The sequence below is a fragment of the Oenanthe melanoleuca genome, chromosome 13 (genome assembly GCF_029582105.1).
Source record: "Oenanthe melanoleuca isolate GR-GAL-2019-014 chromosome 13, OMel1.0, whole genome shotgun sequence".
NCBI lineage: Eukaryota > Metazoa > Chordata > Aves > Passeriformes > Muscicapidae > Oenanthe > Oenanthe melanoleuca.
Window position 1 is genome coordinate 15,045,683 of NC_079347.1, and position 26,065 is coordinate 15,071,747.

Here is a 26,065-nt window from a genome sequence, read left to right on the forward strand (position 1 = left end):
ATAAATCAGTATATATTATAAAAGTCTTTGGAAGATATGAACTGTTACTTGTCATTGTTTAACAGAATACTGTGGATTAATTTGTTTGAAGAGCCCAGCCAGAATTTCTGCTTTATTAAAGCAGTGTAGGAATAAGGATATAGGATTCTACATCCTTCACTGGAGCCATACAAAATTATTGGCAGGACTGCTAGATACAGATATCATTTCTAAGTAAGTGAGGTGTGGATTCCAGAGTTAGGCGTACTTTGAATTAATCAGGTGAGAAAATTTATGTGGTTTTGTGCCACATTGCATGAGTCACAAAAGAAAATTAATAATCTAATGTTTTTATCAATTAAGACTCTTGCTAGTTTGCAGCTTGTGGAGAGTGAAGATTTGTGTTAGGTTGCCCTAAAAAACTGCTTCAGTTTATTTCTTAGATTTCAAAGATAGATGAAATTCCCTTACTTTCATTGCTGAGCCAAACCACAGTGTGGGATGGATAAGTTAACACTGTGCTTATTTCCTGAAGTTCCCAAGTAGCTCAGTGTTGGCTTTTCTGCATAACAGTGCTGGGTCACAGCAGAATGGTGAAGCACAGAGCCCTGCTGTATTATCTGTCATCTCTGCTCAAGCACTTGCCTTGTTCTCCATGTAGGTAATGAATAATCTGCTTGGTGCTGACTTTGTTCTTTGGGCTCTGCAAACCCCTTACTAAGGAAAGTGATTTGTGTTTAAAGTACAAGCACTAACCTTCACTGAAGTCCAGCAAAACACTGTGAACAGTTGCAGAGGGCAGTTGCTTCCTCTCTCATCTGGGAATCCTGCAAGAACATTTGAGATGTGACTTTCAAAATCATTGTCCACTGGCACAGCTCTGCAGACAGTGGAGTCAGCGAGAGCTTTATTCCAGTGGGAGCAGTCAAGCCTGAACTGAATGCCCTGCTTTATATGTCAAAGTTGCAGGAATGAGTTACAAGAACAAAGCTGTTTGAAATAATTCAGGATGTTGGAAATAGAGAATGCACAGCTTCCATCAGCCAATGATGTACAAAACACAACAAATATGCTCAGAAACAGCTGTCTATGTCTGTAGTAGCATGTGTGTGCTACCCTACTGGAAAGAGCAGAGGAAACAAAAAAAAAAAAAAAGAAGAGAAGAAAAGCAGTGGCAATTACAGATTGTCAGTGTGAGTGCCAGCAGCATGATGGCCTGTGGGAGCTGAAATCAGGCTCAAAGGGCACTCAGGGAGTGTTTAAGGGCAGAGCTCGGCCATCAGCTCCAAATCTGCTGGTATTAACATGGGCTGCGGTATTTCTAAGGTTGCATTTAAATAAATGGAGCAAACCTAAATGGCATTTTTACTGAAAGGGGACACCAGGGGAGAGTAAATAGTAAAAAGCAGCGTAGATTGGGCATTCAGTGTGTGGAAGGAGCAGTGAGAGCTCCTCTGGTAGCGTTTTCTATCGTGTCAGCTCTGTCTCTGAACTCGCCCGGGCTCTGTTCGTGTTCACTAACCCCAATTGTGCTCCAGGGTGTTCCTGCAGTAGCATAAAGGATGACCTCTTGTATCCAGCACCTTTTTGCATGGGTGGAGTGGAGAGCAGCTCTCCGTGAACCTTCAGCTTGTGCTTCTCCATGCTGCTTCCTCTCAACGCTCCTCTCTCTCTGGCGCTGCCTAACTCTGACTCTGGCTGTCCATGGGGTTTTCCTTTGTGCTTGATCTAACCATGTGGTAGAACAATACAAATGGAACATGGTTCTGTCAAGCACCATGGAAGGCTGCATACTCCCTGCAGCATGGCATGCCTGGATACTTCTGCTGGGGCAGAAGCATCGAAAGGTGAGGATCCCCTTTCCCTTTCCGCACGGGGACGTGGAACAGGTGAAGTGTTGCTAACCAGGCTCCCAGGCACTGCCAGGGAGCCACAGTGATGTTTGCACAGACTTTCCACAGGGCTTGCATGCAGAATAACCATTTCTAAGTAATTAATCTGTTCAATTGCTCTCACAGTGAAGGAGTCAGGCATTCTGTTGGTTGATAATATTCAAGGGTGATTCCAGCCATAACTACAGAGATAAAAAATAATTTTTGTCTCCTTACCTTGCACATAACGTCAGCTGCATCTGTCTGTTTGAGCTGTCCAGTGAATCCTTCCACTTGAGATACACTTTGGATGCCATTTCTGCAACAGGACACCTGCTACTCAACCTAACTGTGGACCTGCTCTTAATGTGCTGGCAATGCATTGTGAACAAATATAATGCAAAAAAAAAACTTCAGAAGGGTTTGCAAAGTATTGTGTTTCATCTCTTGAAAATGACATGGCTAACATGGCCTGTATGGAAACACCACTATCCAATAATTCCATAGGGCAACGCTGAGTCAGCAAATCCAAATGGGCCATTTTAGCTTTGACAGCTTAGGTAAGATCTTCAAAATACTTCTGCCTAACCCTCCCTACACAGAGATAATGACACCTATTCATAAAGGACTTTGTGGGGCTCATACAGAAGTTTTCTCTACTGAAATATTGCCTTGTTGTGCAAATTTGTCACATATCTTTTATGGAGCTGTCAGAAGAACATCTAGGATTCTTAGATTTTATCTGTATTTACTGATAAAAATTAACACTAGCAATGAGGAATTAGGACCAAAAAATGCACTTCTTTTTTATCCCCTGAAAGAATTGTGATTTCATGGTTCTGGGAAGAACTTCTGAGATTCCTGGGTTTTTCATTCATGTTTTAGACCAGCTGATCTCAATGGTCATATTTTTGGTACCAAATTTGAGGCAGTTGGATCATTTTCTAGAATGAATGTATCAGGTCACTTTTCAAGCCCTGTTGAGACAGCCTGATTTGTAGCAGAACAGATCCTCCAGAATGCCTTTTAAGTCCTTTGGGCAAAACTAAGTTTTAAAAACTGAAATCAGGTTTTCTAAACAATGCTTTAGAAGAGGAGTAGAATGAAAAGGTATTTCTCTCTGTCACCTAATTCTCCATGTGGTTATCAGAAAGGCACATAGAATGTTTGAGCACTTGGAAATGAGATGTTTCTATATCTCAGTGCTGCTGTTCTGTAGAATGCCATGGTGTATTTGTTTTATGATAATAAGAAATCATAGTACCTGATAGTGGTGTCACTTTGGTTGTGAAATAAAAATGTTATCAAAGTAACTAACAAATCAAATAACCACAGCTGCCCTCAGTTACACACAGGCCTTGCTGTTGCCTTGGCTACTTGTTTTACAGCAAACTTTAATTCTTCTTAATTTGGGGAATTGCTAGAGACTGGAGAGCAGAGGTCATGCATGTCTTCTCTGTGGCTTTCCATGGATGATTTTATAGTGTGCAAGAAGTATTCCATGCCTGTGGTGGTGAACTCTGCTTCCTGAGTCCTGTTGTGTTCTCTCAGAGCCCTGCAGTCAGGAGGAATGGATGTATGTGCTTAAACAGTTCTGCAAGCAGATGGCTGAATTTCACATTGCTATCCCAGATGGGAATATCTTAATAGAGCAGCCACCTGTCCAAGTGATCTCAAGGCTCAGGTCAAATAGTAAATTTTATCTGGTCTTTGGCAGGTGATTCCTGCTGTCTCTCAGGCTAAGAAATGACTGAGTACTTGCTGAGCACATACAGGCTGTTGATTACTTTTGACTCACTGATTACCTGAGTAACTCTTATTTAAACTCAAAAAGAAGAAGAAGAAGAAAAAAAAAAAAAAAAAGAGAGAGAGAGAGAAAAGAGAAAGAGAGAAAAACCAGAACAACCAAGAAGTATGAAGGTGGTGTTTGCTCCCTTCCTCTCCTGCTGAGCTGAGAGACCTTTCTTTCCCCTGTTTCAGTGGTGGTAGCTGTGCACAGGGGCACAGGCAGCATCAGCTTCTTACAGCTGCTGCAGTGTGGAAGGTTGTGTGCCTCACAATCAGGAGAGTGGGTGCCAACTATATTTACCCTATGTAACTTCATTCTGTCTGTATTTTTTTCCACAAGAACTTTCACTAGGAAACTTATAAGTGTGCCTTCAAGGGTTAAGTTGGGGATTCCCAAAACACTTTCTGATCACCTGTTGTTGGTGAGTTATTCAATGTGTACTGTGATTGTAGCAGTTTTAATAAACTCTGGTTCTGATAACTGTTTGTCTTTGGTATTGTTTCCAAGGAATTGTAAACAATCAAACATTCTGACTACCAAGCCTGGAGTGCCTAGGACTGGAAATCAAATGTTAGATTTTTGTAAAAGGATAAGAATTTAAATGGTAGTGGTGTGGGGAAAATCTTAGACTGTATTTTTATAATGCTTTCAAATGCCCAGTGGTCCTAATACTTTATGTGCTGTGCTGTCAGGGAAGTTGCACTTTAGATGTATAATTTATAGCAAGCACAAAAACCAGCAAAGTATTTAGCACCACTATAGCAGTAAGGTACAAATCTGAATGTCAATGTTCTCATATTCCAACTTGGAATACCAAAACTAAACCAAAGTGTGTCTGTGGGATCAAAGTGTTGAATTGCCTGTAGAATTGTTTTCACTGCATCACCCTGTGGAGATAATGCATAACATAAACCTTGTGGAGATAATGTGTAACATAAATTAAAAATAATAGTGGATTTAGGAAGCATCTTTTTCTTTCAGAAAATAGTACATGGTCATAAAATGGGCAGTGGTGTATTTATCAGTCTGGGAAGGGGAAGCAGGTGATGAGTGTCGTCAAGTCTCTATAAAAAAATTTCAGCTCGAGTTTAAGTTTTTGTTGATGTTTTTGGGTTCTTCAAACATTTCTTCAGCTCCTCTCTCTGAGAAAGCCTTGTAATTGACTTTTAAAAATTTGGAAAACTTGAAAAAATGTTTCTTGGTAATTTCAATCCCTGGGCCTTGCACAGGGTTCCTGCAATGGGTCTGGTGCTTCCATTATGAAATATGAAGTGAGTGGGCAGGAATTGCATGGTGGGGGTTTGGCAGCACTTTGCTCTCATACACATTTATTAATCCTCCTGGATCCTTGAAGCACTGAGATCGAGTTTCCAACCTGCTGCTATTAAACAAGAAAAACCAAACCTGAAAAGGACAGATTAGTTCACTGAGCCTAATTGGAAAAGCATTTCATTAGAATGGGTCAAAAACCCAGTCAAAGAGGTCTGGCAATCACGATGTAATGGCACATCAGGGAGTGCTTCTCACTAAGTATGCTCTACCCATTCCTTAATTAAAATGAAAATGATTTAAACTGCTATTACTTTCCTTTGCTGTTTGTTTAACATAGTTAATAAAGATATCTAATTGTTGGAAAGTTGACAAGGTTGACTAATAAAAGATTGCTCTAAAAACCAGCTCTAATAGCTGAGGTCTGAACATTTGGGACTTTCAAATGATATCTTTAAAGGTCTTTTGTCATTTGAATTCTTTCATGAGATGCCTTTTCCTTGTTGCTGGACTAAATTCCAAATGGGAAAAAAGTGACTTTGCTGGAAAATATCTTAACAGGTAAGCTTGTTAGACAAGGAATTAGTCTGTTAAGGGGAGAGTGAAAAACCAGGGACAGGTCTTGGGAGCAATTTTTAAAATTGCTGAGCACAAGTCCTTGGCAAGTATTAAAACTGTGTGCGGGAGCTGGGGGATGACAGGAGGCAATGCTGAGGATGGATTCCATGATACCCCTAGTTGCTGTACTTATCAACAACTGTTTGCTGGAATATATTTTCCTTTTATTGCAGGGTCAGAGGATTACAGAAGTAAATTCACTGGCAAGTGTTTCATGGACCTGGTGTGTCCCGAGAAGTGTCGCTGCGAGGGGACGATCGTGGACTGCTCGAACCAGAAGCTCACGCGGCTGCCCAGCCACCTCCCCGAGTACACCACTGACCTGTGAGTGTGCCTCTGCCAGCTGCTCAGCTGGCCTCTTCCAGTGTCTAAATGCTTTAAAAGGGACTCACATAGTTAAAGGCACCTCCTGCTTTCATCCCAGTGTGAAAATGGGAAAGCTGATTTTATTTCTGTTGCACCACAACTCTCATTTCCTTAGCATTTGTGCCAGCTGTGGGGGTGAGAAAGGAGCCACGGCCCCGTGCACCAGCCATGTGTCCTCCTCCAGTGCTGGCCAGGCCCAAGCTGTGTCCTTCCTTTCCAGTCTACCCTGGAGTCCTCTGCCTCTGCACCTGGCCATTTTTATTTAAGAAATGGTTTTAACTATTTGAGTGAATCTGTGATCAGGAGCTCATTCCATCTCGGCATTGCCTGCTACTTGGATACAACAGGTCTTATTAAACTAATGTAACTTCAAGAAATTTGAGTATGAGAAAACATTTTTATTGTTTATCAACTCAAGATTCTTTTCTTGCATTAGCAGTCCCTTCAAACAGAATTTTCTTTTTTGAGTTAGTGTTGTATTTATTGTACTTATTCTGTTTAAAACCTCATAAAAATTATTGAACTGAAGTCAAGAAAAAATACAGCAAAGATTCTACATAGCAAAATGGAGCTATGTGCAATCAGAGAAAGAATTTTACATCCCAAGCCTGCCAAGACAGTGGCCTTCACATTCATTTTGAAGATCAGCAGAGTTTTATAGGAAAGGACCTGATATCAGAGCCTTTCTGGTTACATGGACCACATCTCCAATTGTGTGTCTCCTGTAGCAGAATGCACCACAGAGGTTCAGTCACACAAACGAGGTTTGTGTGCAATAGATCAGGTCAATAATTCCTTATCCCATGCACTGGAAGATGAAGGGGCCCTGACACTGTCCTTTGGCATTACACTCTTTAAGGCATCCTAAGCTTTTACTATAGATAGTCCTCTATGACCCTTTTCCTTCAAAGCTCAACTCTTGTACCTGTAGGAGTCTGAGGGAGATGGCAGAGGGTGCCCTGCTTAAAAAGGTCATGGTTCTCTGTGTGGCAGCCCTGAATGTCACAGGGATATATTTACAGGCAATGTAGATTAATGTAAAACATTAAATATTTCTTGGTTTGTTCCTCTCAGGCGTCTAAACGACAATGATATTTCTGTTTTGGAAGCTGTTGGACTCTTCAAGAAATTGCCCAACCTCAGGAAAATGTAAGTCTGAGTTGCTTGTTAGAATATATGCAGCCTTGGGTTGGAAAGAAGGAGGAAGGGATGAGTTTTTTATCGTTTAGTACTGCAGTAATAGAAATCACTTTTTTAATGTGAGTTTAACGAAACTGAAAGAGTTCCCTGTCGGATGGATGGGCACAGTTTAACCACACTGACAGATGAAGATCCCTAGGCCGATGTTTCAGTGGGTTTTTAAGGATACATGTCTTAGTCTTTCACTCAAAAAGACTGACAGGAATTCTGTCCCAGAGTTTATTCCAATGTATTCTTATTGTTAGAGAAGATTATGACATTTAGCATTTTGGTCTTGTCTCTCAAATGTATTGTGTGCCTCCAGCTGTGGTGTGGTTGTTTCAAATAGTCAAAGGAAAATAGTATTACAAGATATGGACAATGGCAGCTTCTGGTGATCATTATTGGTTTAGAGAGGAAAATAAATTAGCAAACATATAGATCAGTTGTTCAAATATAGCTGTATAACTCTGCTGACAGTCCTGGCATAGTGCATTGTATATATTTAATAAGAGCAGCATTTTGGGAAGAGAGTAATATGTCAGATACCTGCTGATAGCCTTAAAAATGGATCCTTTGAAAGTTATTTAAAGTTTTAACCCTATAGACCCATTGCTAATGTCTCATTAACTGTTTGCTTTTAGTAAGGTTTTATTGTTTGGATCAAACCAATTTAGGGAACCCAACCAAACCAGGCAATTAGTTCTGCATTTGTTTCTCATGGTTTGTGCCATCTGGAGCTTTCTGGCCATTTGAACTCATGCGAGATCTCAGGGGCTTTGGAGGCAACTGTGGTGGGATTCTTTTTATTTTTGCAAGAGTTTCAGGCTCTGCAAGCTTGGGGTGGGATGGTATTTGTGTCAGTCAGGCCATCAGACTTGGGGAACTAATCACAAACGTTTGCCTCATGTTTTATGAATGATCAATAATTTGTAGCTACAGTGCACTCAGAAAATGATGTTGACATTGTTAAGTGCTCTGTTCCCTGTGTAAGTAGATAGTAAACAGGAATGAAAAATGCATGCTATATAAGTGTACACTCAAACTGGAAAACATCTGTCCTCATCAAACCTTCAGGATTTATGGTTTGAAAATTGGAATAATTTGTTTTTATTTCAAACTTCTGCAGGGAAGTGCAGTGCTGTCCTTCCTGTCCACATCGATCACTGGGAGGGAGGGATGCCTCAACAGGAGCTGTATTTGGGCATAAATCCAGCATGAAACCGTTGTGAGAGTATTTTTAAGAGTTTGTTTTCTGTGAAACAAAAGATTCTTTTATCTGTCCTTGGTAGCTGCTGAGGTCAGAAGTGTGCAAGAGCAGGTCAAACTCATGGCAAGAAGAAGCTGCACCCCACAAAGTGTCTCTTGCTGGGTTTTAGTGGCAGCCTCCAAGCAGAAGCTCTTTAGGAAATCTTTGTAGCTGAGCTCTTTTCTTTTGTTCTGCCTGATGTTCTAATGAAATTTCTCCATTTTAATTAAAGGCATTTTCTGAAAATGGTCGTTTTTCATATGAACAGACCAACATTTCAACCACAACTTTACTCAGTGGCCTGATCCTTAAAAAGCCAGATTAGACTTCTTTTCCTGTTTCTTCCATTTTGTGAAAAGAAGGAATTACCAGGAAGAAAAAAGCAAACAAATACCCCTTTCCTTCCAAGTTAACTAGGCCAAATCTTTCTGCCAATGAAAGGCCCCTCTCCACCATGCAAGAAGTGAAATGTGGGGGAATGCCACAGGTGGGATTGCTGCTGCTCATGGTCCCAGAGCAGCAGCTCTGTGTGCCAGGAATGTCAGCACAGGGTCTGCACTGGGGCTCACTGATGCTGTTAAATCACAGAGGAAGAACATTGATCAAATCCCCATTTTCTAGTGTCTATAAGGGACAAGAAACCTAACTATTATTTGGTTGACAGTATTGACTTTGTCTCATCATATATTCCTTGTCTACTTAAGTGTTAAAGGCAAACAGCAGGTGGAGGAATCTGTCTGGAAATTAAATTGCTTCCTAGGCTGAAGAAAACAGCTCAGAGTTTGCAGTGGCAGGGCATAAACCTAAATAATATAATTTTTTTCTTTTTTTTTTCTCTGAAATACTCTTTTTTTCTCAAAATTAATCTAAATATCTGTAATATGCATATCTGAAGGGTATTTGAATACTTGTCTTCTGGTTGTCTTTCACTTGAGTTTAGGACTAGTGCCAGATCCATGCCAAGGAACTTTGCAAAGAATCTTCATTTCAGAGAACCATGGTTCCACTGTGGCTGGTAAAGCTCCAGAAAAATTCCAGAGAGAGACAAAATGATGGGAAAAAAAAAAGGAGTGTCTGACCACCTTTGCAATAGGTGGTAGCACCAACCCCACCTCTAATATGTAATTAGCTGTTGTGGTGTATTTTGTCTGTAAATAGTCCTCCTAAGCTGAACCTTACTGTATGATGTGTCAGCCTAGGATTTAATACATTTTAATGCAAAACAAAATTGAATTCTTGATATAGAAATTTAAAGGTTAGAGATACAAAATGCAATGAGATGCCGCATTTTACATAATAATTAAATTGCTACAATTACCCTGCTGGTTTTTAAAAGGTTAACATATCTGCACGTGCCTATTAAAAAAGATAATTAACTTCAATAATTAACTGCAAAATCCCATATACATAATGCTACTTTCATAACCTAAATTTTAATGATCTTTGTGTTTAATGCTTTTTACAATAGAATAAAAAGATTGGTGCAGATTCTTCTAGACAGGTCTAATCCAGTCCAGAAGTAATTTACTGGGTTCTCCAGTGACCTCTGTTTTGCTTTCATTGTGTTCTTTCCATATTGCCTTACCTGATCTTGCAAGTGTAGAGGGAAAGCTGAAGTCTCTGAAGGCTGAAGTCCCATCCCACTGACTTCAGGCTCCAAGGACTGTGTCGTTGATATTTTACAGTGGTTAGCAAACAGCACTTTGAATCTGCCTGAAGTGCAGGAGAAATGAAAAGATGCATTTCTGAGCTCTTGAAGAGTGGGAGCAGCTCCAGGACTTGGACTTTTGGGGGAGTGCTATCCCAGGATACAGAAAGGCTCCAGGATGCCCTCCAGCCATGGGAGCTGGAAGCTCCTGCCATTCACAGGGAATTAATTATCTTTCCAGGGAACTCAACACATCAGGGTCTCAGGTAGGGAGGGGGGAAACAGGAGACATCCCTATTCACAGAGGTGAGGTTTTGACTTCTGTGGAAGGGAGCAGTTCTTTTCTTGCAGCAACTACCAAATTCAGCATGAAGCAAATGCTGGGACCTCCACCAGTTGTCAGTACCTCAAGCTGTTAATCAGAGAAAAAACCTTGGAGTGCCTGGGGACTCCATGGCAGTGGGAGCCTGGAGGGGTCTCCTGCCCATGAAAGGTTCAATGTCCAAAATCCCCCTGGTGTCTGACTCAGAGGGAGCACAGAGATACCCTGGCTTGCTGAAATGGGATACTGACCCACAGGCAGAGGCTGCAGCCCCCAGATGCCATCTCTAGAGTTTGCCCACTCTCCTGTGCTTACAGGAAATCAGTGACCATTCCCACTGAGGTCTCAGCAGCTGTTTCTGCAGGGAAAAAAATTCAGCAATGAGCTCACTTTCAAAATAAAAAGGTGAACTGCCATACTTCATGCACTGCTGGGGAGAAAGGGGACTGACCTCTTCTCTTGAGAACAAGAGTAATAAAAAATATTTACCTCAAAACCTGAAAGGGTCATCTAACAGTTCATTCAGTTAAATCTTGCCAAAGTTACAAAGTGAACATATAACATGGTCTTTATTATAAGAAATGTCAGGCTGTCTTGCCAATAGCTGGTACTGCCAGCCCACCTCCAGCATGTAATTGCCTTTGAAGGCTTAATTTGGCTTTAAGTATTTCTGCTAAATTGAACTGTATGGAGTGTCAGACCAGGATTTGAACATTTTACATGTAAAATAAAATTGAATCATGATAAAGTTTGCAGACTAGGAGTCAGTTTCAAAACCAGGATATCAAGTTTCTTGGGGAGGCAGAAATAGTTTGTGCCCTTGGAAATGGCTGTTACCTGTTCTTCCTTCCCCTAAACATGAATTTTGCCATGGCAAATGAGGTTGCAGTCATCTGTTATACAGAAGCAGACTTTATTTTCTGGAGTGTGCTGTGCTTCATGGTGTTTGGGCTCATTGTGTTTTTTACAGCAAGGCCATCAGTCTGCTCTGCTGGATGAGTATAGGAGTGTCACTGGGTGCAATTCACTCTGTAGTATTTCAGACTTTCAGCCATGCAGCTCCTGAAAACAGCTCACACCATCAAACCCAGCCAGACTATTGGTAAAGGCTGTGAAACCCTCTCAGCATCCTCCAGGGGAATGCAGCAGCTCTGGCCTTTTCCTCCTCACATGTGTTTAAATATTCCAAACACATCCCCAGCAGACAGAAATATTCTAGGGAAACCCCACTCAGATCAGTCTGTTTTTATCATAAAACTGCAGGGTTGGATGTGAGACCGAGCAGATCTCTTGTGCTTGGGCTGGGCTCAGGGGTTTTCCAGATGGAAAGGTGTGTCAGTAACTCAGCAGTAGGGAGCTGAAATCCTGACATTGACCCAGCAGGTACAGCAGGGTGAATGCTTCTTAAGCTGAATAGAATCCAGCTTGCTCTGTGTTGAAGTTTTGTGATCAACAGAAATAATAATATCATAAACTTCAGCCGTAAAGTAAATAAAATTCAACTGAAAAGTGAGCTGAGTGAACAATGTCACCTTGATAGCTTCTTGATCTCTTCATTTCCTATTCACAGCCTCCCATAAAGCAGACCCAGGCTTTCTGAAAATTTATTTTGACCTCTTGCTCAAAATAAAAGTCTGGAAATAGGATTAAATGCTATCATCAGGGTAAATCAGGAAGTCCTTATGGAATAAGCCTTCAGGAGTTACCAGGCTGAGATCAGGCTTGGCTCCCATTTGGGCCCTGCCAGAGGGCATAGGAATCTCAAAACTCAGTCTCTTTTCAACTGTCTTCCAGCATTTCAAGAAGAATTCCTGGTAGAAGCTCAATGTTGCAAGAGGGTGGGGCGTTTGTGTACTGGGAGTTTGCTATAAACTGTCAGTAGGCTTTTTCTGATAAAAAATTCCTTGTCAAGTGTGATGATCACATATAAAAGAATCTTTTAGAGCTGGGAAGGATGGAGTTAGAGGTCTCTGAGCTGCAAACCAGGCAGAAGGTTACAATGCTTTTATTTTTTAAGATTTATACCAGCTGATTATTTTTCCTGGTAACTCTAGACTAAAAAGTACATAATTTCTCAAGTTTATTATTCTAGCTGTTCAGACTTTAGGAGGAAAAATTTTTTTTGGATGACTGAATGTTGTCATCTACCACTTTTTTTGTTGCATTCTGATATGGAAACTCTAATTCAGGAAGACAAATAACAAAATCCAGGTTGGCAGAACATCTGCTTTGACAATACTCCAGGCAGGATTTCAGGGCTATAACGTCTTTACCTATTTGTTATTGCAGAGCTGCTCTTTTCTCTGCCTTGCAACTTTGATTTCAACATAATCTTGGATTTTCAAATCTTTTGCATGGGAATGGTATTTATAATTGGCTTCTTCTGAGACTGCTGGCATATTTTTGGGTAATTTTGTGTTGCTGAAAAGATCAGGCATTATTAACTCAAATAAGAGGAGTTGTCTATCTGCTGAAGTCCTTTGACAGCAATTAAAATTCAGATGTTTGCAATCCCTTTGCAGATTGTGGCCAGTTTTTGTCTCCAATACTTGCTCTTTTTTGCCTTCAGTATCCAATAGACCATTAAAATTGCCCCCATGTTTTAATGTATGTACCTAAGTATCTTTTATATGCTAAAAAGTAACTAATAAAATTTTGTAACTACAAAGGTAGATCAGTTTGCAAAGTCTTTGTCTATGGCAGTAACTTCCCTTCCCTTCCCCCACAAACATTTACTTACTTATTCTGTGCAAATATGCATCGTGGCATGATCTGTACCAGGAGGGGCATCTTTGGGAGCATTTATTTATGCCAGCATTCTGAAGAGATGCTGAGCTATAAACATTTCCACTAGAGAAATAGCTGAGCCCCAAAATTAAATGCATATGTCAGAATATCCTCCCTTGACTTGCTTTGACACTGAACATAAACTCTTCATGTGAGCGTTAGCACAAAGCACTAAAGTTCTGGAAAGAGAAATCTGTGTGTAAGTATTTCTATATGTTTTTATGTTATTTTTGGCTGATTGCTGGCGTTCTCCTATTCTTTCTGATCACAAGAAAGCACAAGAGGTGATGGGCCACATGCTGTAGGGCCCACTCTCTGACAGTTGTTCAGCAGACATAAACCAGTGCTCTCCAGTTTCCCACATGAAACATATTTCCAAGGCTCTTTTTTTTTTTTTTTTTTTTATTTTATTAAGTGATGACTTCTGAAAAGAGCAAGACCCACATTATTTCTATCTGAGGCCAAGCTGTCCTCTTTCCATGTCTTCTGTCAACTTTTATCCCAGTAAGATTGCCAGCTCTTCTAAGCAGAGTAGCCCAGGTGTTAATCTGATACCTTGTCATTTGTTTTATATCACCTGGAATTGGATTTTGGAACTATTACTCACACTGTGTCTGTACTGGGATCATTTCTGGGATAATGTGCTATTCTGCATGAGTAATGGTGTTGGAATTTAGCATCTTCTTGGGACCAAGAACACATCTTGTACTTTCTCTTTTTGTTGTAGATAGTAAAACAAAGAACAATGTTTCCTGTCATAATCCTCAACAAATAGAATTATTCATCATAATCTATACAGGACATCATGGGAGCTGCTTGAAGGACTCAGGCTCAAAGTTTTAATGTGCTTAAGGCCTTCTATATAAATGTTTTAAATAATTAAATGCCATTTATATTTATGCATCTCTGATGGCACTTTTATCATTCAGAAATTGTCTGTTCACTGGGGTTTTCACAAATATGAAATATTCAAAAGATTAATTTTGCATTTCAGGAGAACTTCATTTGACTTTGTAGATCAAAGTTTTCTAATATTGATCTATAAGCAAACATCTTGAGACTGTATAGGCAGAGTAAATATTCAGAAAATAATGCTGTGTATTGCAGTGGCTGTGAATTGGCAATTAAGAGATACTTGTTTCCTTTTGAGTGCTGGTTTTTTATTTAAGTGCACATACTAAAGTTGGTGTCAGATACATGGTACAGTGAATAAAAGTTGTCCATATTTCTATTTGTGACACCATTTCAGTGGCAGTAACATTAATGACTTTTGCCAGATGAGCACCAAGACCCAAGCATTGTCCATAACTTTATGGACATGAATCAGATGCTGGAAACTTCCTGTTTATTGTTATTGTTGGAATCACTTACTGTTTCCTGAGATATGGATAAGAAAGAACTGCATGAGGTGTTTAAAGCTGTTAACTGCATTAATTTAAATTACCTTCATATAGCTGAAATAATTGTGGTTTTGCTGAGTGCAAGGGAGCTATTTGTAGGAACACCTTTGCATTTCTGGATGCTTTCCTTGCTGAGTGAATGCCTCTCTAGATAACCACTAAAAGGAGCAAATTCTTCCCATCTTCCTCCTTCCCGTGTGACATTTGGAATAAAACCCTGCTGATTCTCTGACTGTGACTGGTTGTGTCCTTCCAGAAACCTGAGCAACAATAAGATCAAGGAGATCCGGGAGGGCGCGTTCGAGGGCGCGTCGGGCGTGCAGGAGCTGATCCTGACCGAGAACCAGCTGGAGTCGGTGCACGGCCGCATGTTCCGGGGGCTGGCGGGGCTGAGGACCCTGTGAGTGCAAACTGCTGCTCAGGACCTGCCACTGGCAGCCAGTGCGTGTGGGAGGGCTGCAGCACGTCTCTAGTCCTGGGCAGGCTGGAGGCTTGTGTGCCATTTCTGTAAAATGGGCAGATTTTCACAGGAGGGATGATTGGGCTCCTGTCACGTGTCAAATTTTTGCGCTTCCAGTCATTTAATGCTTTTATTATTTTCTTATTTCCTGTGGAAACGATGAGTAGGAACGTGTTTGCTATCTCTTTGTCTATCCTCCCACTGTTCCTCCACCCAAATTGGAGCTGTGCTGTAGAAAGAAAACACTTGACTAGGCGGGGCTGTCAATGAATCAAAATGCAATTAAAATATGCAGTTTATTCATTAGCAAAAAACACTGCTTATGTTGCAAGGTATCATGACACAATTAGTTCAGTCCTTACTCAAGTGTAAAAGGAAATTCAAGTTTCATTTCAAGGACTTTGTTCTGTAATGACAAATATGGAACTTTTGCTGTTCCATTAACATTTTTTGTGGTTACAGCCATCTGTTCTTTAATTTAATGTATGCACTTTACTAAGGGATTTGAAAATACTGCCCATAGATATTAAATCAATTTTTATACTGTAAAGCAGCCTGTGGCAGTGCTCCTAAACAAAATTCAGCATTTTTTAATAAAAAGATGCTTAACATTCAAGCTATCCTGCTGACCTGACCTACATTTCCCCCAGCTGATAAAGCAGTCTAAATATACACAGCATGATATGAGGATTTGTGAGTCTAAGTTTTCTTTCAGGAAGGGCACACAGTGCATGGTGAACCATGATATGAAACCAAAGGGTTTGGCTTGAGGGACATATATTGCTATCCATTAATTGACTTTCAGCATTAAAAGAGTAATCTTTTGGAAAGGGGCTGCATTTGTGAGGGTCATGGTCCAGTTTTTAAAAGACTCTATGTTCCTGCAATGTAATAAATCACTGTACAGGATATATTGGCATTCAAATTCATCCATCCCATCTTGCAGTTCTGCTGCCTGATACGTTCCATACAGGGCAGGAGAAATGCTTCCACTGCTGCTAAGCCTTATTCTCTCATTTACTACCTGTTCATTTTAGAGCTTGTGCTCTTGACCTGGCAGAAGTGTGTCTGTGTGCCCTGTGGGTCTTTCCTGACACAGTTTCACCCCAGCTGCAATCCCAAAATGACAGAGACCGTGGTGCTTCTGGTGGTAACTGCACAGAAACCAGTGATGCAAAAGCAGCCCAGTGCTCAGCCTCAAACGTGGCATGTGTGTGGTGATGCTGTGGATGTTTTCCCAGCCACATCTAATCTCCCTCTGGTGATTTTCAGGTACAGCATTTCAATGCCCAGCTGGCAGATACCAATATCAGATTTAAATTCAAACTCCTCTAAGGAAGTCTGAGTTTCCACTGTTCACTGCATGAATTTGATACTCAGGAGTTAACCCTCCTCAGTTTGAAGGATCAACTCATTGCAACAGCAGCATGGGCTGAATGTATTTTGGAGATCTTTGGTAGTGTGCTTTAATTACTGAATAATTTTTCACCTAAGTAGGAATATCACAACAGTGCAGTGGTGTTTACAGACCCAGATATTGATTGGCATGCAGTGTAACAAATACATGAGCCTTTTTTGCAATGGAGTGAAACAAGATACTCCAGTCTTTCAGATTAATTGGTCTTTATTGTGGAGTTCATTGTTACCATAACAACTCAGAGAGATGCATCTTCCAAAACACAGCACTGATTCATCTGGTACAAACACCAAGCAAAGACCATTTTATAGAATGATTACTGGGTTTTGTCTCCACAATTAATGATGATAATGACATTCCAGAGCCTGTGCCAGGTCTGGAAATCTTTCCTAAGATATTTCTTGATTTTTGATGAGGATACTGTTTCCTTCCATACTTTTACATTGTGGATTACAAAAAACATTCAGGACATGAGCAGAAGTAATGCAGACAGTATTGTTATTGTCACACACTTCTGGCAGTCTTTCTCAATTGATCCCTGAAATACATCTCAGCTTACTCTCAGATATTTATTAAATTGAGCCTTTAGATTTTATTTCAAGTTTGCCACTAGTGATAATTTTAATTGCATATTGCTTTCAGACATACAGCTCCCATCAGCCTCTGATGTTGAGTGGAAGAGATGAATTTTAAATTCTTGAGACCATGTTTACATGAATCTAACCCTCCTCTAACTCTTTTCTACTTCAGCAATCAATAAAAACAGAATGGTTTCCAAAGCTTCTCTTGATGCCCTTGGTAAAGCACCTCCCATCCTGAAATTGTACCCCTTCCCAGTAGTTCTTAATGCCCTGTTTTAATCCTTGTAGGATGCTGAGGAGCAACTCCATCAGCTGTATAAACAACGACACCTTTGCTGGCCTGAGCTCAGTGAGGCTCCTCTCTCTGTATGACAATCACATCAGCACCATCACCCCTGGAGCCTTCAGCACACTGGTCTCTTTGTCTACAATGTAAGTTATCTTTTTATGGATGAACATGTCATGGTGCTGTGCTGTGCTTTCCTTCTGAATAAAGGACTTTTCAGTTGATATGGAAAATCTCATCTAGGTAAAGAAAAATCCATCCTGTTGCAATCACAGGTTTGGAGGATACAAGGTGTGATTTAAAAAAAAAAAATTAATAGTTTCAGCTGGCGTGGCTGAAAATACTTGGAGGTTGCCAGCCTCAGGGAGGATGACTGTTTTGCTGTGTCACTGTGCCCAGTGCAGGGGAAGGTCATGTAAAACAATTTCTGCAGATCAAAGGAGTGTAGCTTATCACACACTCAGCTCCCTGAAGCTGCTTTAGTGCCAGTAGAGTCTGATTTTGTAAGAACAACTTTCTTGGATTTCAGTTAAATTAGTTAAAGATCAGAAGTCTACGAGCTAATTCTTAGATTTTCAGAGCATCTGAAGAAGACAAAATAGTCAAGTCTTACTGAATATGAATTTGAAAATCCCAACCTAAGCTTTATTTTCTTTCTCTTACACTTTTCAATCATTCCTTGAAATATTTCCCATGCTTCTTAAATATTTTTAAATGCTTTTTTAGTATGTCCATTTTAATAAAGTACAGACTGATAAATATGGAAAGAAAGTCTGCCTTTTGTTTCCAGCTGTGAGAGGGGACCCTGGTGTTGCTGTTAATGGAAATTGTCTGTCCTGAAAATACAGCCTAATTGTCCAGTCTAAATAAACTCAATCCTATTGCATTTCAGGATTGAAAAACATTTCCCATCATATTTGGGCAAAGAAAGAAGTGTTGAATCTCAGCTGTTTTGTTGCTTACACTTTCCCTTTGCTGTGGCAACTTTTCACCAGCAAATCAGTTATCATTTTGGCATCAGTCCGTGCAGCATAAGGAACACAGAATTTTCTTTCCTTTTACATTGTGTAGTCCCAAGAGTCTCCTTGAAATTGATGGACAAAGAGAGAAACACAAGCAGATTATTTATTTTTATGTTTTCAAGTCTCTGGTCAAAGCAAGTGGCACTTGCTGAAAGCTTGTTGTCACTGTGCTGCAGGCAGTGCCTGCCTGCTCCTCTCAGCTGTCTCTGTGCTTCCCTCCCTGAGTCAGTCTGTGAAGCCCCTGCTTTGCTTTCATAGAACTGTCTTTGTCATAGTTTGTTAGAAAATAGCCCATTTTCTTTTTTCCTCTTGTGAGAGCAATTAAAGCTGCTGCTAATTAGAATGCATTGCTTTGGCACTGATTTGTAATCCTGTTGGTTCCAAGCTGTGCCTTGGTGGAAAACTTTGTTCCTTGACTCATTTTCATTCTGTGTTTGATCTACAGGCAGAAAAGGTGTGGTTTTGACTTCTTTAGACTTTGGTTGAGGCCATGGTGGTTTTTGACACATAAATGTAGAATTCAGCTTTGTTCATTTCCCAGCAGTGCTCTGTTGTAGGTGGATTTACTGGCTGATACCACCACTGAAGTTAGATGGTGTCACTGCTTTCCCTGCTCAGCCCACACTTTTACATCTATCAATGGCAGACAAAAATTCATGCAAAGCCCCATTTCCATTTTTATCCTGGCATATTTGCAGCACTAAAGGATATTGTTCCTTTTGTTCTTACCCTTTGTGAGTCAGTCTAGTTGATATTCTCAAAACATGGGCAGCTCTGAAAATAATGCCCTATATAATGATTTCCAATAGAGGAAGAACATCTATTTTGTAGGAAAAATAGCAATTTTTATTTTGTTGTTGGTTAAACTAGGCACTGTAGCATCTTAATTTGAAGTGCACTTGCACTTCTTCTCATGGAGAATTCAGTCATGTTGTTTAGTCCTTACACAGTCAAGGGGAGATATTTGCAAGCAGAACTCCTTTTCCATGGATTATTATTGAAATAACTTCATGAAGCTAATGCCAGAATGACCAATAAATATTCTTGTATAAACTTAACCTGAATTCCAGAATATATTTTCGACCTAATTTCAAAAACATCCAGATGTATTCCAGCATGTTTTTCTAGCAGGTCACTAGAATCCATTTAAATAGTTAATATTCTGAGACTTCTTTGCAATTTTGAAGAGGCACTTGTAGTAGGATATGCATATTTCATTCCTCAAGACTTCTATTTCCCCTTGATTTTTAAAATATGTCTATTTCCTTGAGTAAACACTTCTGAATTTAATGTTAGTACAAGATCTCTGCTAAAAGTTTGATTGCTGCATTTCTGTCTGAGTGGGTAAATTGCTATTGTATGTGTAGGAACTCTGATTATTATAATGATGAGTTTTCACATCAATTTTTCTGCCCAACATTACTGTTTCTGATTTGAGAACTCCACTTGAATAGTCAGTTTCCTCAGTAAAGCTTTGGCATATAATTGGCTTTTCCAGACTTTCAATTCCATTTCAAGTCAAGTAGGAAATGTCTTTATCCGTGTGATACTTTAAGGAGAGACTTCATCTTACATTTCTATCAAAAGTTGCATCACAATCTTGCTGTGGAAAGAGCATGTATGTAGGGACATGTGTGGACTTCATACTGCATTAAAGCTAAAAATCCCTGCTCTGCAGCTGGAAAAGGATAAAATCTAGATGTTGCTAAAGTGGCAGAAGAACTTGTGGAATTGCTGACAAGATAAATTTGTCCTTTTTTTTTTTTTTTTTTTTTTTTTTTTTTTGCGAGTGATTTTAATTTCTAAATGAGAGATCTGTTTATTTTTTAATTTTATCTGTAACAACCTATTTCTTTCTTACTTACTAAGAAAAAGCATAATCCAACTTCCAAACTAGATTCCAAAAATTTCACATCATATATTAACCTGTGTTTGCAAAGAAGAAAAGGAGGCTTTGTGGATAGTTACTGCTGCTCAACTAGTGAGAAGTAGCACATTAAGTCAAAGCAATCTCTCCTCTCTAGACAGGGATAATTACTATTTTGTGATGTGGAGCATTTTGTAGATTGAATGTTCATGAAATTTTTTGATACATCTTGGTAAGATGCTCTCTAGATGTGCAAAATATCCTTTACTCTCAGAGCTGCTGGTTTTCCAGAAACCTGAATATATACACCTGCTGTTTGTTTCCAGTTGTAGATGATTTAATTCTGAGGATTTGTGTCATGGAAGCAGCTCTGTGAATATGATCTCACTGTCTTCCATCAGTGGAACAAATGGCCTTTGAAGCACTGCTCACTCAGTGCAGTTTAGACATTTGGTTTAGGCACTCTGCTCATGCCAAAGTGTATCAGTGTGGAAAATATAAAAAGCATCCTGCATGTGGTCCCATTATGGATTAAAGAAAAAGGAAAACAATTCAGAAGGAAAGCAGCTAGAATTAGAGTATTGCTTTCAGTCTGTCTGAAAGCTCTTGTGTAACCTGTTAGTTTTCTCACCTTCCTGTGGCATTTGAATCTTAGTATGAAGCAGGTGGAGTATTTTTATAACATTGTGCTGATTTTTCTGCTCCCTCCAGTTCTCCATTCTCCACAATGTCCAAAGCCTGTGTCAGATCCACGTGGGATTAACCCCAGAGCTGCAGGGCAGAGCAGTGATTGAAGTGGGCTGTGCTGCAGTGCTGAGAGCAGCTGTAAATCATATTGTGGCTATGTGATGTTGGCCTAGAATGTACAGAATTTAGGAGTTGCTTTCTAATTGCTCCACCTCAAATGTACCACATGTTTTTGTCTTCAGTACTGTTGTTTTTCTGGAGGGATTGTTTGGCTGAAGTCCTAATGTGATTTTGACTGCCTGTTTAGGTTTGTGAAAGCATCTTGCAAGTGAAGACTTACAAGCTACTTCAGCCACTACACCTGCACTTGAAGTGCCTGTTTCTTGCCTTCAAATGTCTTGTCTTAAAAGATATGCTATGTTTTAAAGAAGTTCCATTATCATCTTTCTTTCTGTGCTACCAAATATTAACTCTTGGACACATTCATACATGATGTGAAAATTCTACCAATATTAGCTTAGATACTTTATTTTCCATACACAGGCCTTGACAGCTCATTCTTCTTCTATAAGGCAACCTCAGACTGAGGCTGTTGATTCTCCCTATACATAGCTGATTCTCTCTGTACATGGCATAGTCAGCTCTCCCTTTTTACCAGGGATCTCTGGCTCTTTCTTTCATCTGAAGTTTAGTTAGGAAAGAGTTGCTAAGCCAGGCTGTGTTAAGGCTCCATCCCTCTCATGGAAGTGTCAGATGATTGCTTTGGGGGCTGCACACCACAGCACCATGCCTAGGCTGCAGCTCTGAATGGAAGATATTTCAGGAGCTGGAGCAAGATTTGAAGCAGACCCCACAAAGTTCACAAGGCAGCAGAGCAGATGCTTTTCTCTACAGATATCCAGACCTAAGAAAACTTCCTAAGTGGCTCAAGATGACAGTGCTGCTTTGTGTATGTATATATGTACATATATAGAACTATCCTTGCTGTTTCAATAGGAGCCTCAAATTCAACTTGCCATGGCTCCCTCCTGGCTCTGGTTTTTATGGGCTGGGACAGAGGCAAAGGGGAGAGCACATGAGAGTGCTGGGGCAGCTACATGCCCCATTTTGATCATTTTGATCATTTTGAAGATCATGCACATGTGGGTGTGAGTGAGATGAGTTTAGGCTTGGGTGTGAGCTGTAGCTTGAGTTGGATTCCACAATAAATCCAGCCCTGGTAGAGATGTATGTTTAAATAATAATTTTAAGCACTTTGGTTTCTAAACATATGTCTATGTATGCATAACTATATATATTTTAATTACAATCCCAGCCCTAATACAAAACCTGCATAGAACTTCCCAGATCTGCAGGATGGAGGAGGAGTCTCACAGGAACAGAACACAGGAAAGAGCCTGGACGTGGAGCCCCTCATCTTTCTGCAGTTATTTCAGTAGTTCTGTATGTTCATGTGTAATGGAATCATGTTTGTTCCCTTTCAGCAATTTGCTGGCTAACTCCTTTAATTGTAACTGCCATTTGGCCTGGCTGGGGAAATGGCTGAGGAAGAAGAGAATTGTCAGTGGAAATCCACGCTGCTTGAAACCCTTCTTCTTAAAGGACATTCCAATCCAAGATGTAGATGTCCAGGACTTTACCTGTGATGGTAAGAAAATCCAATTACATTTGGTTCTTGTGGTAATGTTGGCACCTCTGTGAGAAGGTCCCTCCCTACCAAGCATAGTAAACATTTTGGTTTAGTGATGGAAAAGACAGACACCTAGAGCTGAAGATCATTGTTCTCTCTGAGTGATATATTTTTATTCTTGATTTCCAGTTTCTGAATTTTTGCTATCTGTACCTAAATATAAGAATTAATTTATTATAGACAGATGCTCTGCTTTGTCTAATCCTGGTGTTATCTTGGTCCTTCCTTACTATTAGTTAACACTCTGAAACCAGTGGGAGTCATGCTTGCTTGGAAGGTCTTTAGATTTGGGTGCTGTTCAGGGTCACCAGCAAAAGGTGTATGCAGGGAAATAAAAACCCACTTATGTGAAATGACTCAGTGATGCTTTGTACTTTGTCGGGTCTATGTGGGTTTAAAAGAAAATACCCTGACATTTCTTTCATTCTCCAGGTAGTTTTTGTCTTCTGATCCAGCAGACTTTTTTAACTAGTGAGGAGAAAATTGCCTGGTGAATGCCCTGCTAACTTGACTTGCAGCTTGTTAAGACCAGATAGGCTGGAGGTGCAGTTAGTCATACCTCTAAAGAGACAAGAAGAGTGATAGAAGTTCCCTACTTAGAGTAAAAATTAATTCCTGTCCTAGTCAAGCAATCTGGCAGCAGGCCCAGGTTCCTGAGCTCAGAGCTCAGGAGACCCAAGTTTAGTCATAAAAGAATAATTCACTTTTAATTTGAGAGAGAAAAAGCCCCAAAACCAACCAAAATCCTGGTCCACAGATTGACATTCCACACTTGGGAGAAAAGAAGAATCCTGGTGCACAAAATGTCATTCCACAGTTGGGAGCTTTCTCTGTCAGGCAGTAACTTGGAATTGAGGCAAATGGAAAGTAGTGGCAGGGTGTGAAACACAGAACACAGGGGAAAATGAAATATGCTGAAAAAACATGCTCTTTCTGCAGGTTTATGAAGGACTTTGAATTTTGTTTCCAGTCATTAAACTCAGCGGGGAAGAAAAGAAAAAAAAAAAAATCTCTGTTCTTCTGTAGTCTGGTGGTGCCTCCCCAGCCCTCTGAATGCAAATGATTCCTACCCACAGAGTCAGGGCTAGTTCTGTTATCTTGTACCAGGACTTCCAGTCTTTTTCTTTAATCTCAGTGCTCATGGGTGCCTCCAGCAGAGAGAAGAAAGCGGCAGATCTGTCTCAATTAGCGCTTGCATCAGTGAAAAGGAGGAGCGGGCTGGCGGCAGGCTGGGCGCGCCGTGCGGGCAGCTCGGGCTGCCTGTGCTCACACACAGTTGTGAGCTTCCCCTCCTGTCATCCCGGGAATGTGCCACTAAGTGTTTCCTTTCACATACATCGTGATCCTGCTGCAGCCATGTGCCTTATGTTTTGCAAAGCCTGTTGCTTTTGGGGAAAATCCATGCTTTAATGTTCCCAGCTTCAAAGCCTTGGTTTCTACTGCAGAAACCCTATTGTTCTTCAATTACAAGATTTAATCTGCTGTTTATGGATCTTTGAAACCATTTTTGGAGAAAGTTGATATTTTTATGTGTGTGCAGATGGATTGCCAGCCATTGGAAGTGTGCTGCTTCGGTTTGTTGTTTGCCTGGTTATCGTTGTTAAAAACAATGAGGCTTTACAATTCAGATCATAAACAAAGTGCCAGGCTGACTTTGAAAAGTAAAAAATAAACATGCAGAAGCTGAATTTTTAAAAAGTATTCCAAAAGGAGAGTAGATAGTGAGTATCATCTGTCTAGATGAATTTAAAGGCAATGTGCTGGTTGAGTTCTCCATTTCAGCTGGCATATTACTGGTGGGGAGAGGATTTGGGATTCATGCACTGGATTGCACTATAATTCGAAGAATTACAGAGTAGCTTCTCTTTGGGAAAAAAAAAAAAAGTTCTATTCAGTTTGTGAACTGCTCATGTTGCTTAAAGAAGCTGCATGAAGGCAGGTTGATCCGAAGCATTGGATCTGGATTCAAGGTGCCCCTCCTTGCCACCAGTTACCTTCAGAGCAGGTGCCTGGAGCTGGAATGCTGATGTCCTCTCACTCTGCCTCTGTCCCTGTGCAGGTAATGATGAGAGCAGCTGCTTGCTTTCCCCTCCTTGTCCTTCCCAGTGTACCTGTGTGGACTCCGTGGTTCGCTGCAGCAACAAAGGGCTGCGGGCGCTGCCCAAGGGAATTCCCAAGGACGTGACTGAGCTGTAAGTTACCTTTTACCTGTCCCCTCTCTCGAGAAGTTCATCAAACTGCAGCACACTGAGCCTTTGTGGGTCCGTGGGGGGTTTGCCTTTGACTTTAGTCATCTGTGCTTTGGTGATTCCGTATGTTCTGGCCATGATTCTTACTCTTATTTGTCCCTTGACTGAATAAATCACTTTGTAATGGGAACAGAGTTTATCTGTCCTTGTACCCATTAATTCTGAGTGTAGGAACAAATGCATTTATTAGTATCAAATAATCCTGTAGTGCTTCTGTAGGAGCCCAAGCTCACAACAGGCAGTTCGAAGGGATGATGAAAATATGTTCCTGAGTTACACAGCTGTGAGCTAATTGTCCTCAGAGGAGATTAAAAAAGGAAAAAAAAAGGAAGCTGGTGGTAGAAACAAGGAATTCTTTTCTCCCAACCTCCTGAAATGGCTAAAATAACAGACAATTAGATTATATTGCAAAGTAAATTCATCCTAGTTGAGAACCATCTCTCTAGTTGTCTTTTCATCTATGCCTCCCTAGGACTTTGTAGTGGATTTTCTTTCCATGGAAAGAAAATATCGTGGTGGAATTGCTTGACTTAAGTAGTTGGCAGTAGAAATACTGAGCTTTTCCCCTTTAGGCCCTTATTCAAATCTATCCCAGGTGAGTCATTACTAAAACTTGTTACAATCTCATCAACATTTCTATGTGAAAATAATTGGTTGAATTCATTGGTATGTTTGATGAATTTTATAATGAACTAAAATCTGGTTCTGCTATTTTATAGTACCTACTATTATTTTTACTCCCTTCACAGGGAGAGAATGGGGTTCACACTGTTTTTCCCAGTGCTGTAAACAAATACAAGGCTTTGTTGGTGAATTAAGGTACTGGAAGTGCCTGGGGTAACTCAACATGGAAACTGCATTGATGAATACATCCTTGGAACACCTTTGACCAGGGTGTGGTTAATAGTGAATTGAATCAAAAGCCAATTTCTGGTCTGGATTCCTTTATATATTGCCATCAGTGTTAAGAAGTCTGCAAGGTCATCTCTGCTCTGCTTTTGTTCAGGTGTCATTGCATTCAAATGTAGCTTGCCAGCAGTAAGGTATCACAGATGTTACTCTGATTTCCACTGCCACTCTGAGGAATTTTTATGCTTAAATTTTGCATCTTGAGTTTTACTGATACTATCTGATACCCTGACGACATAGCTTTCACAAAAAGAGTAAAATTAATCTCATATTCTTAAAAACTGCTATATTTCTTAACCATGTCTTGGCAAATGAGGCAACAGCCTGGAGCTGAGCAGTTTGAGTTCAGAGGAGTTTACGTGACTGTCTTCTTCAAGGAGCCTCTTGGCTGTGCAAAGCTCTAGTTCAGCTTTCTGCTTT

The 26,065-nt window shown here is 40.3% G+C and overlaps 1 protein-coding gene across 3 annotated transcripts in view; it reads left to right on the top strand.

Annotated features, from left to right (window-relative positions):
• Nucleotides 1-26,065, top strand: part of SLIT3 (slit guidance ligand 3) — a 463,613-nt gene that overhangs the window by 346,986 nt on the left and 90,562 nt on the right. For all 3 annotated transcript variants that reach the window (XM_056502336.1, XM_056502338.1, XM_056502337.1), the window contains 6 exons: nt 5,700-5,850; nt 6,967-7,041; nt 14,734-14,877; nt 17,224-17,367; nt 22,282-22,445; nt 24,547-24,679. In XM_056502336.1, coding sequence (XP_056358311.1) covers nt 5,700-5,850; nt 6,967-7,041; nt 14,734-14,877; nt 17,224-17,367; nt 22,282-22,445; nt 24,547-24,679 — 811 coding nt within the window. The remainder of the gene's footprint in view (nt 1-5,699; nt 5,851-6,966; nt 7,042-14,733; nt 14,878-17,223; nt 17,368-22,281; nt 22,446-24,546; nt 24,680-26,065) is intronic.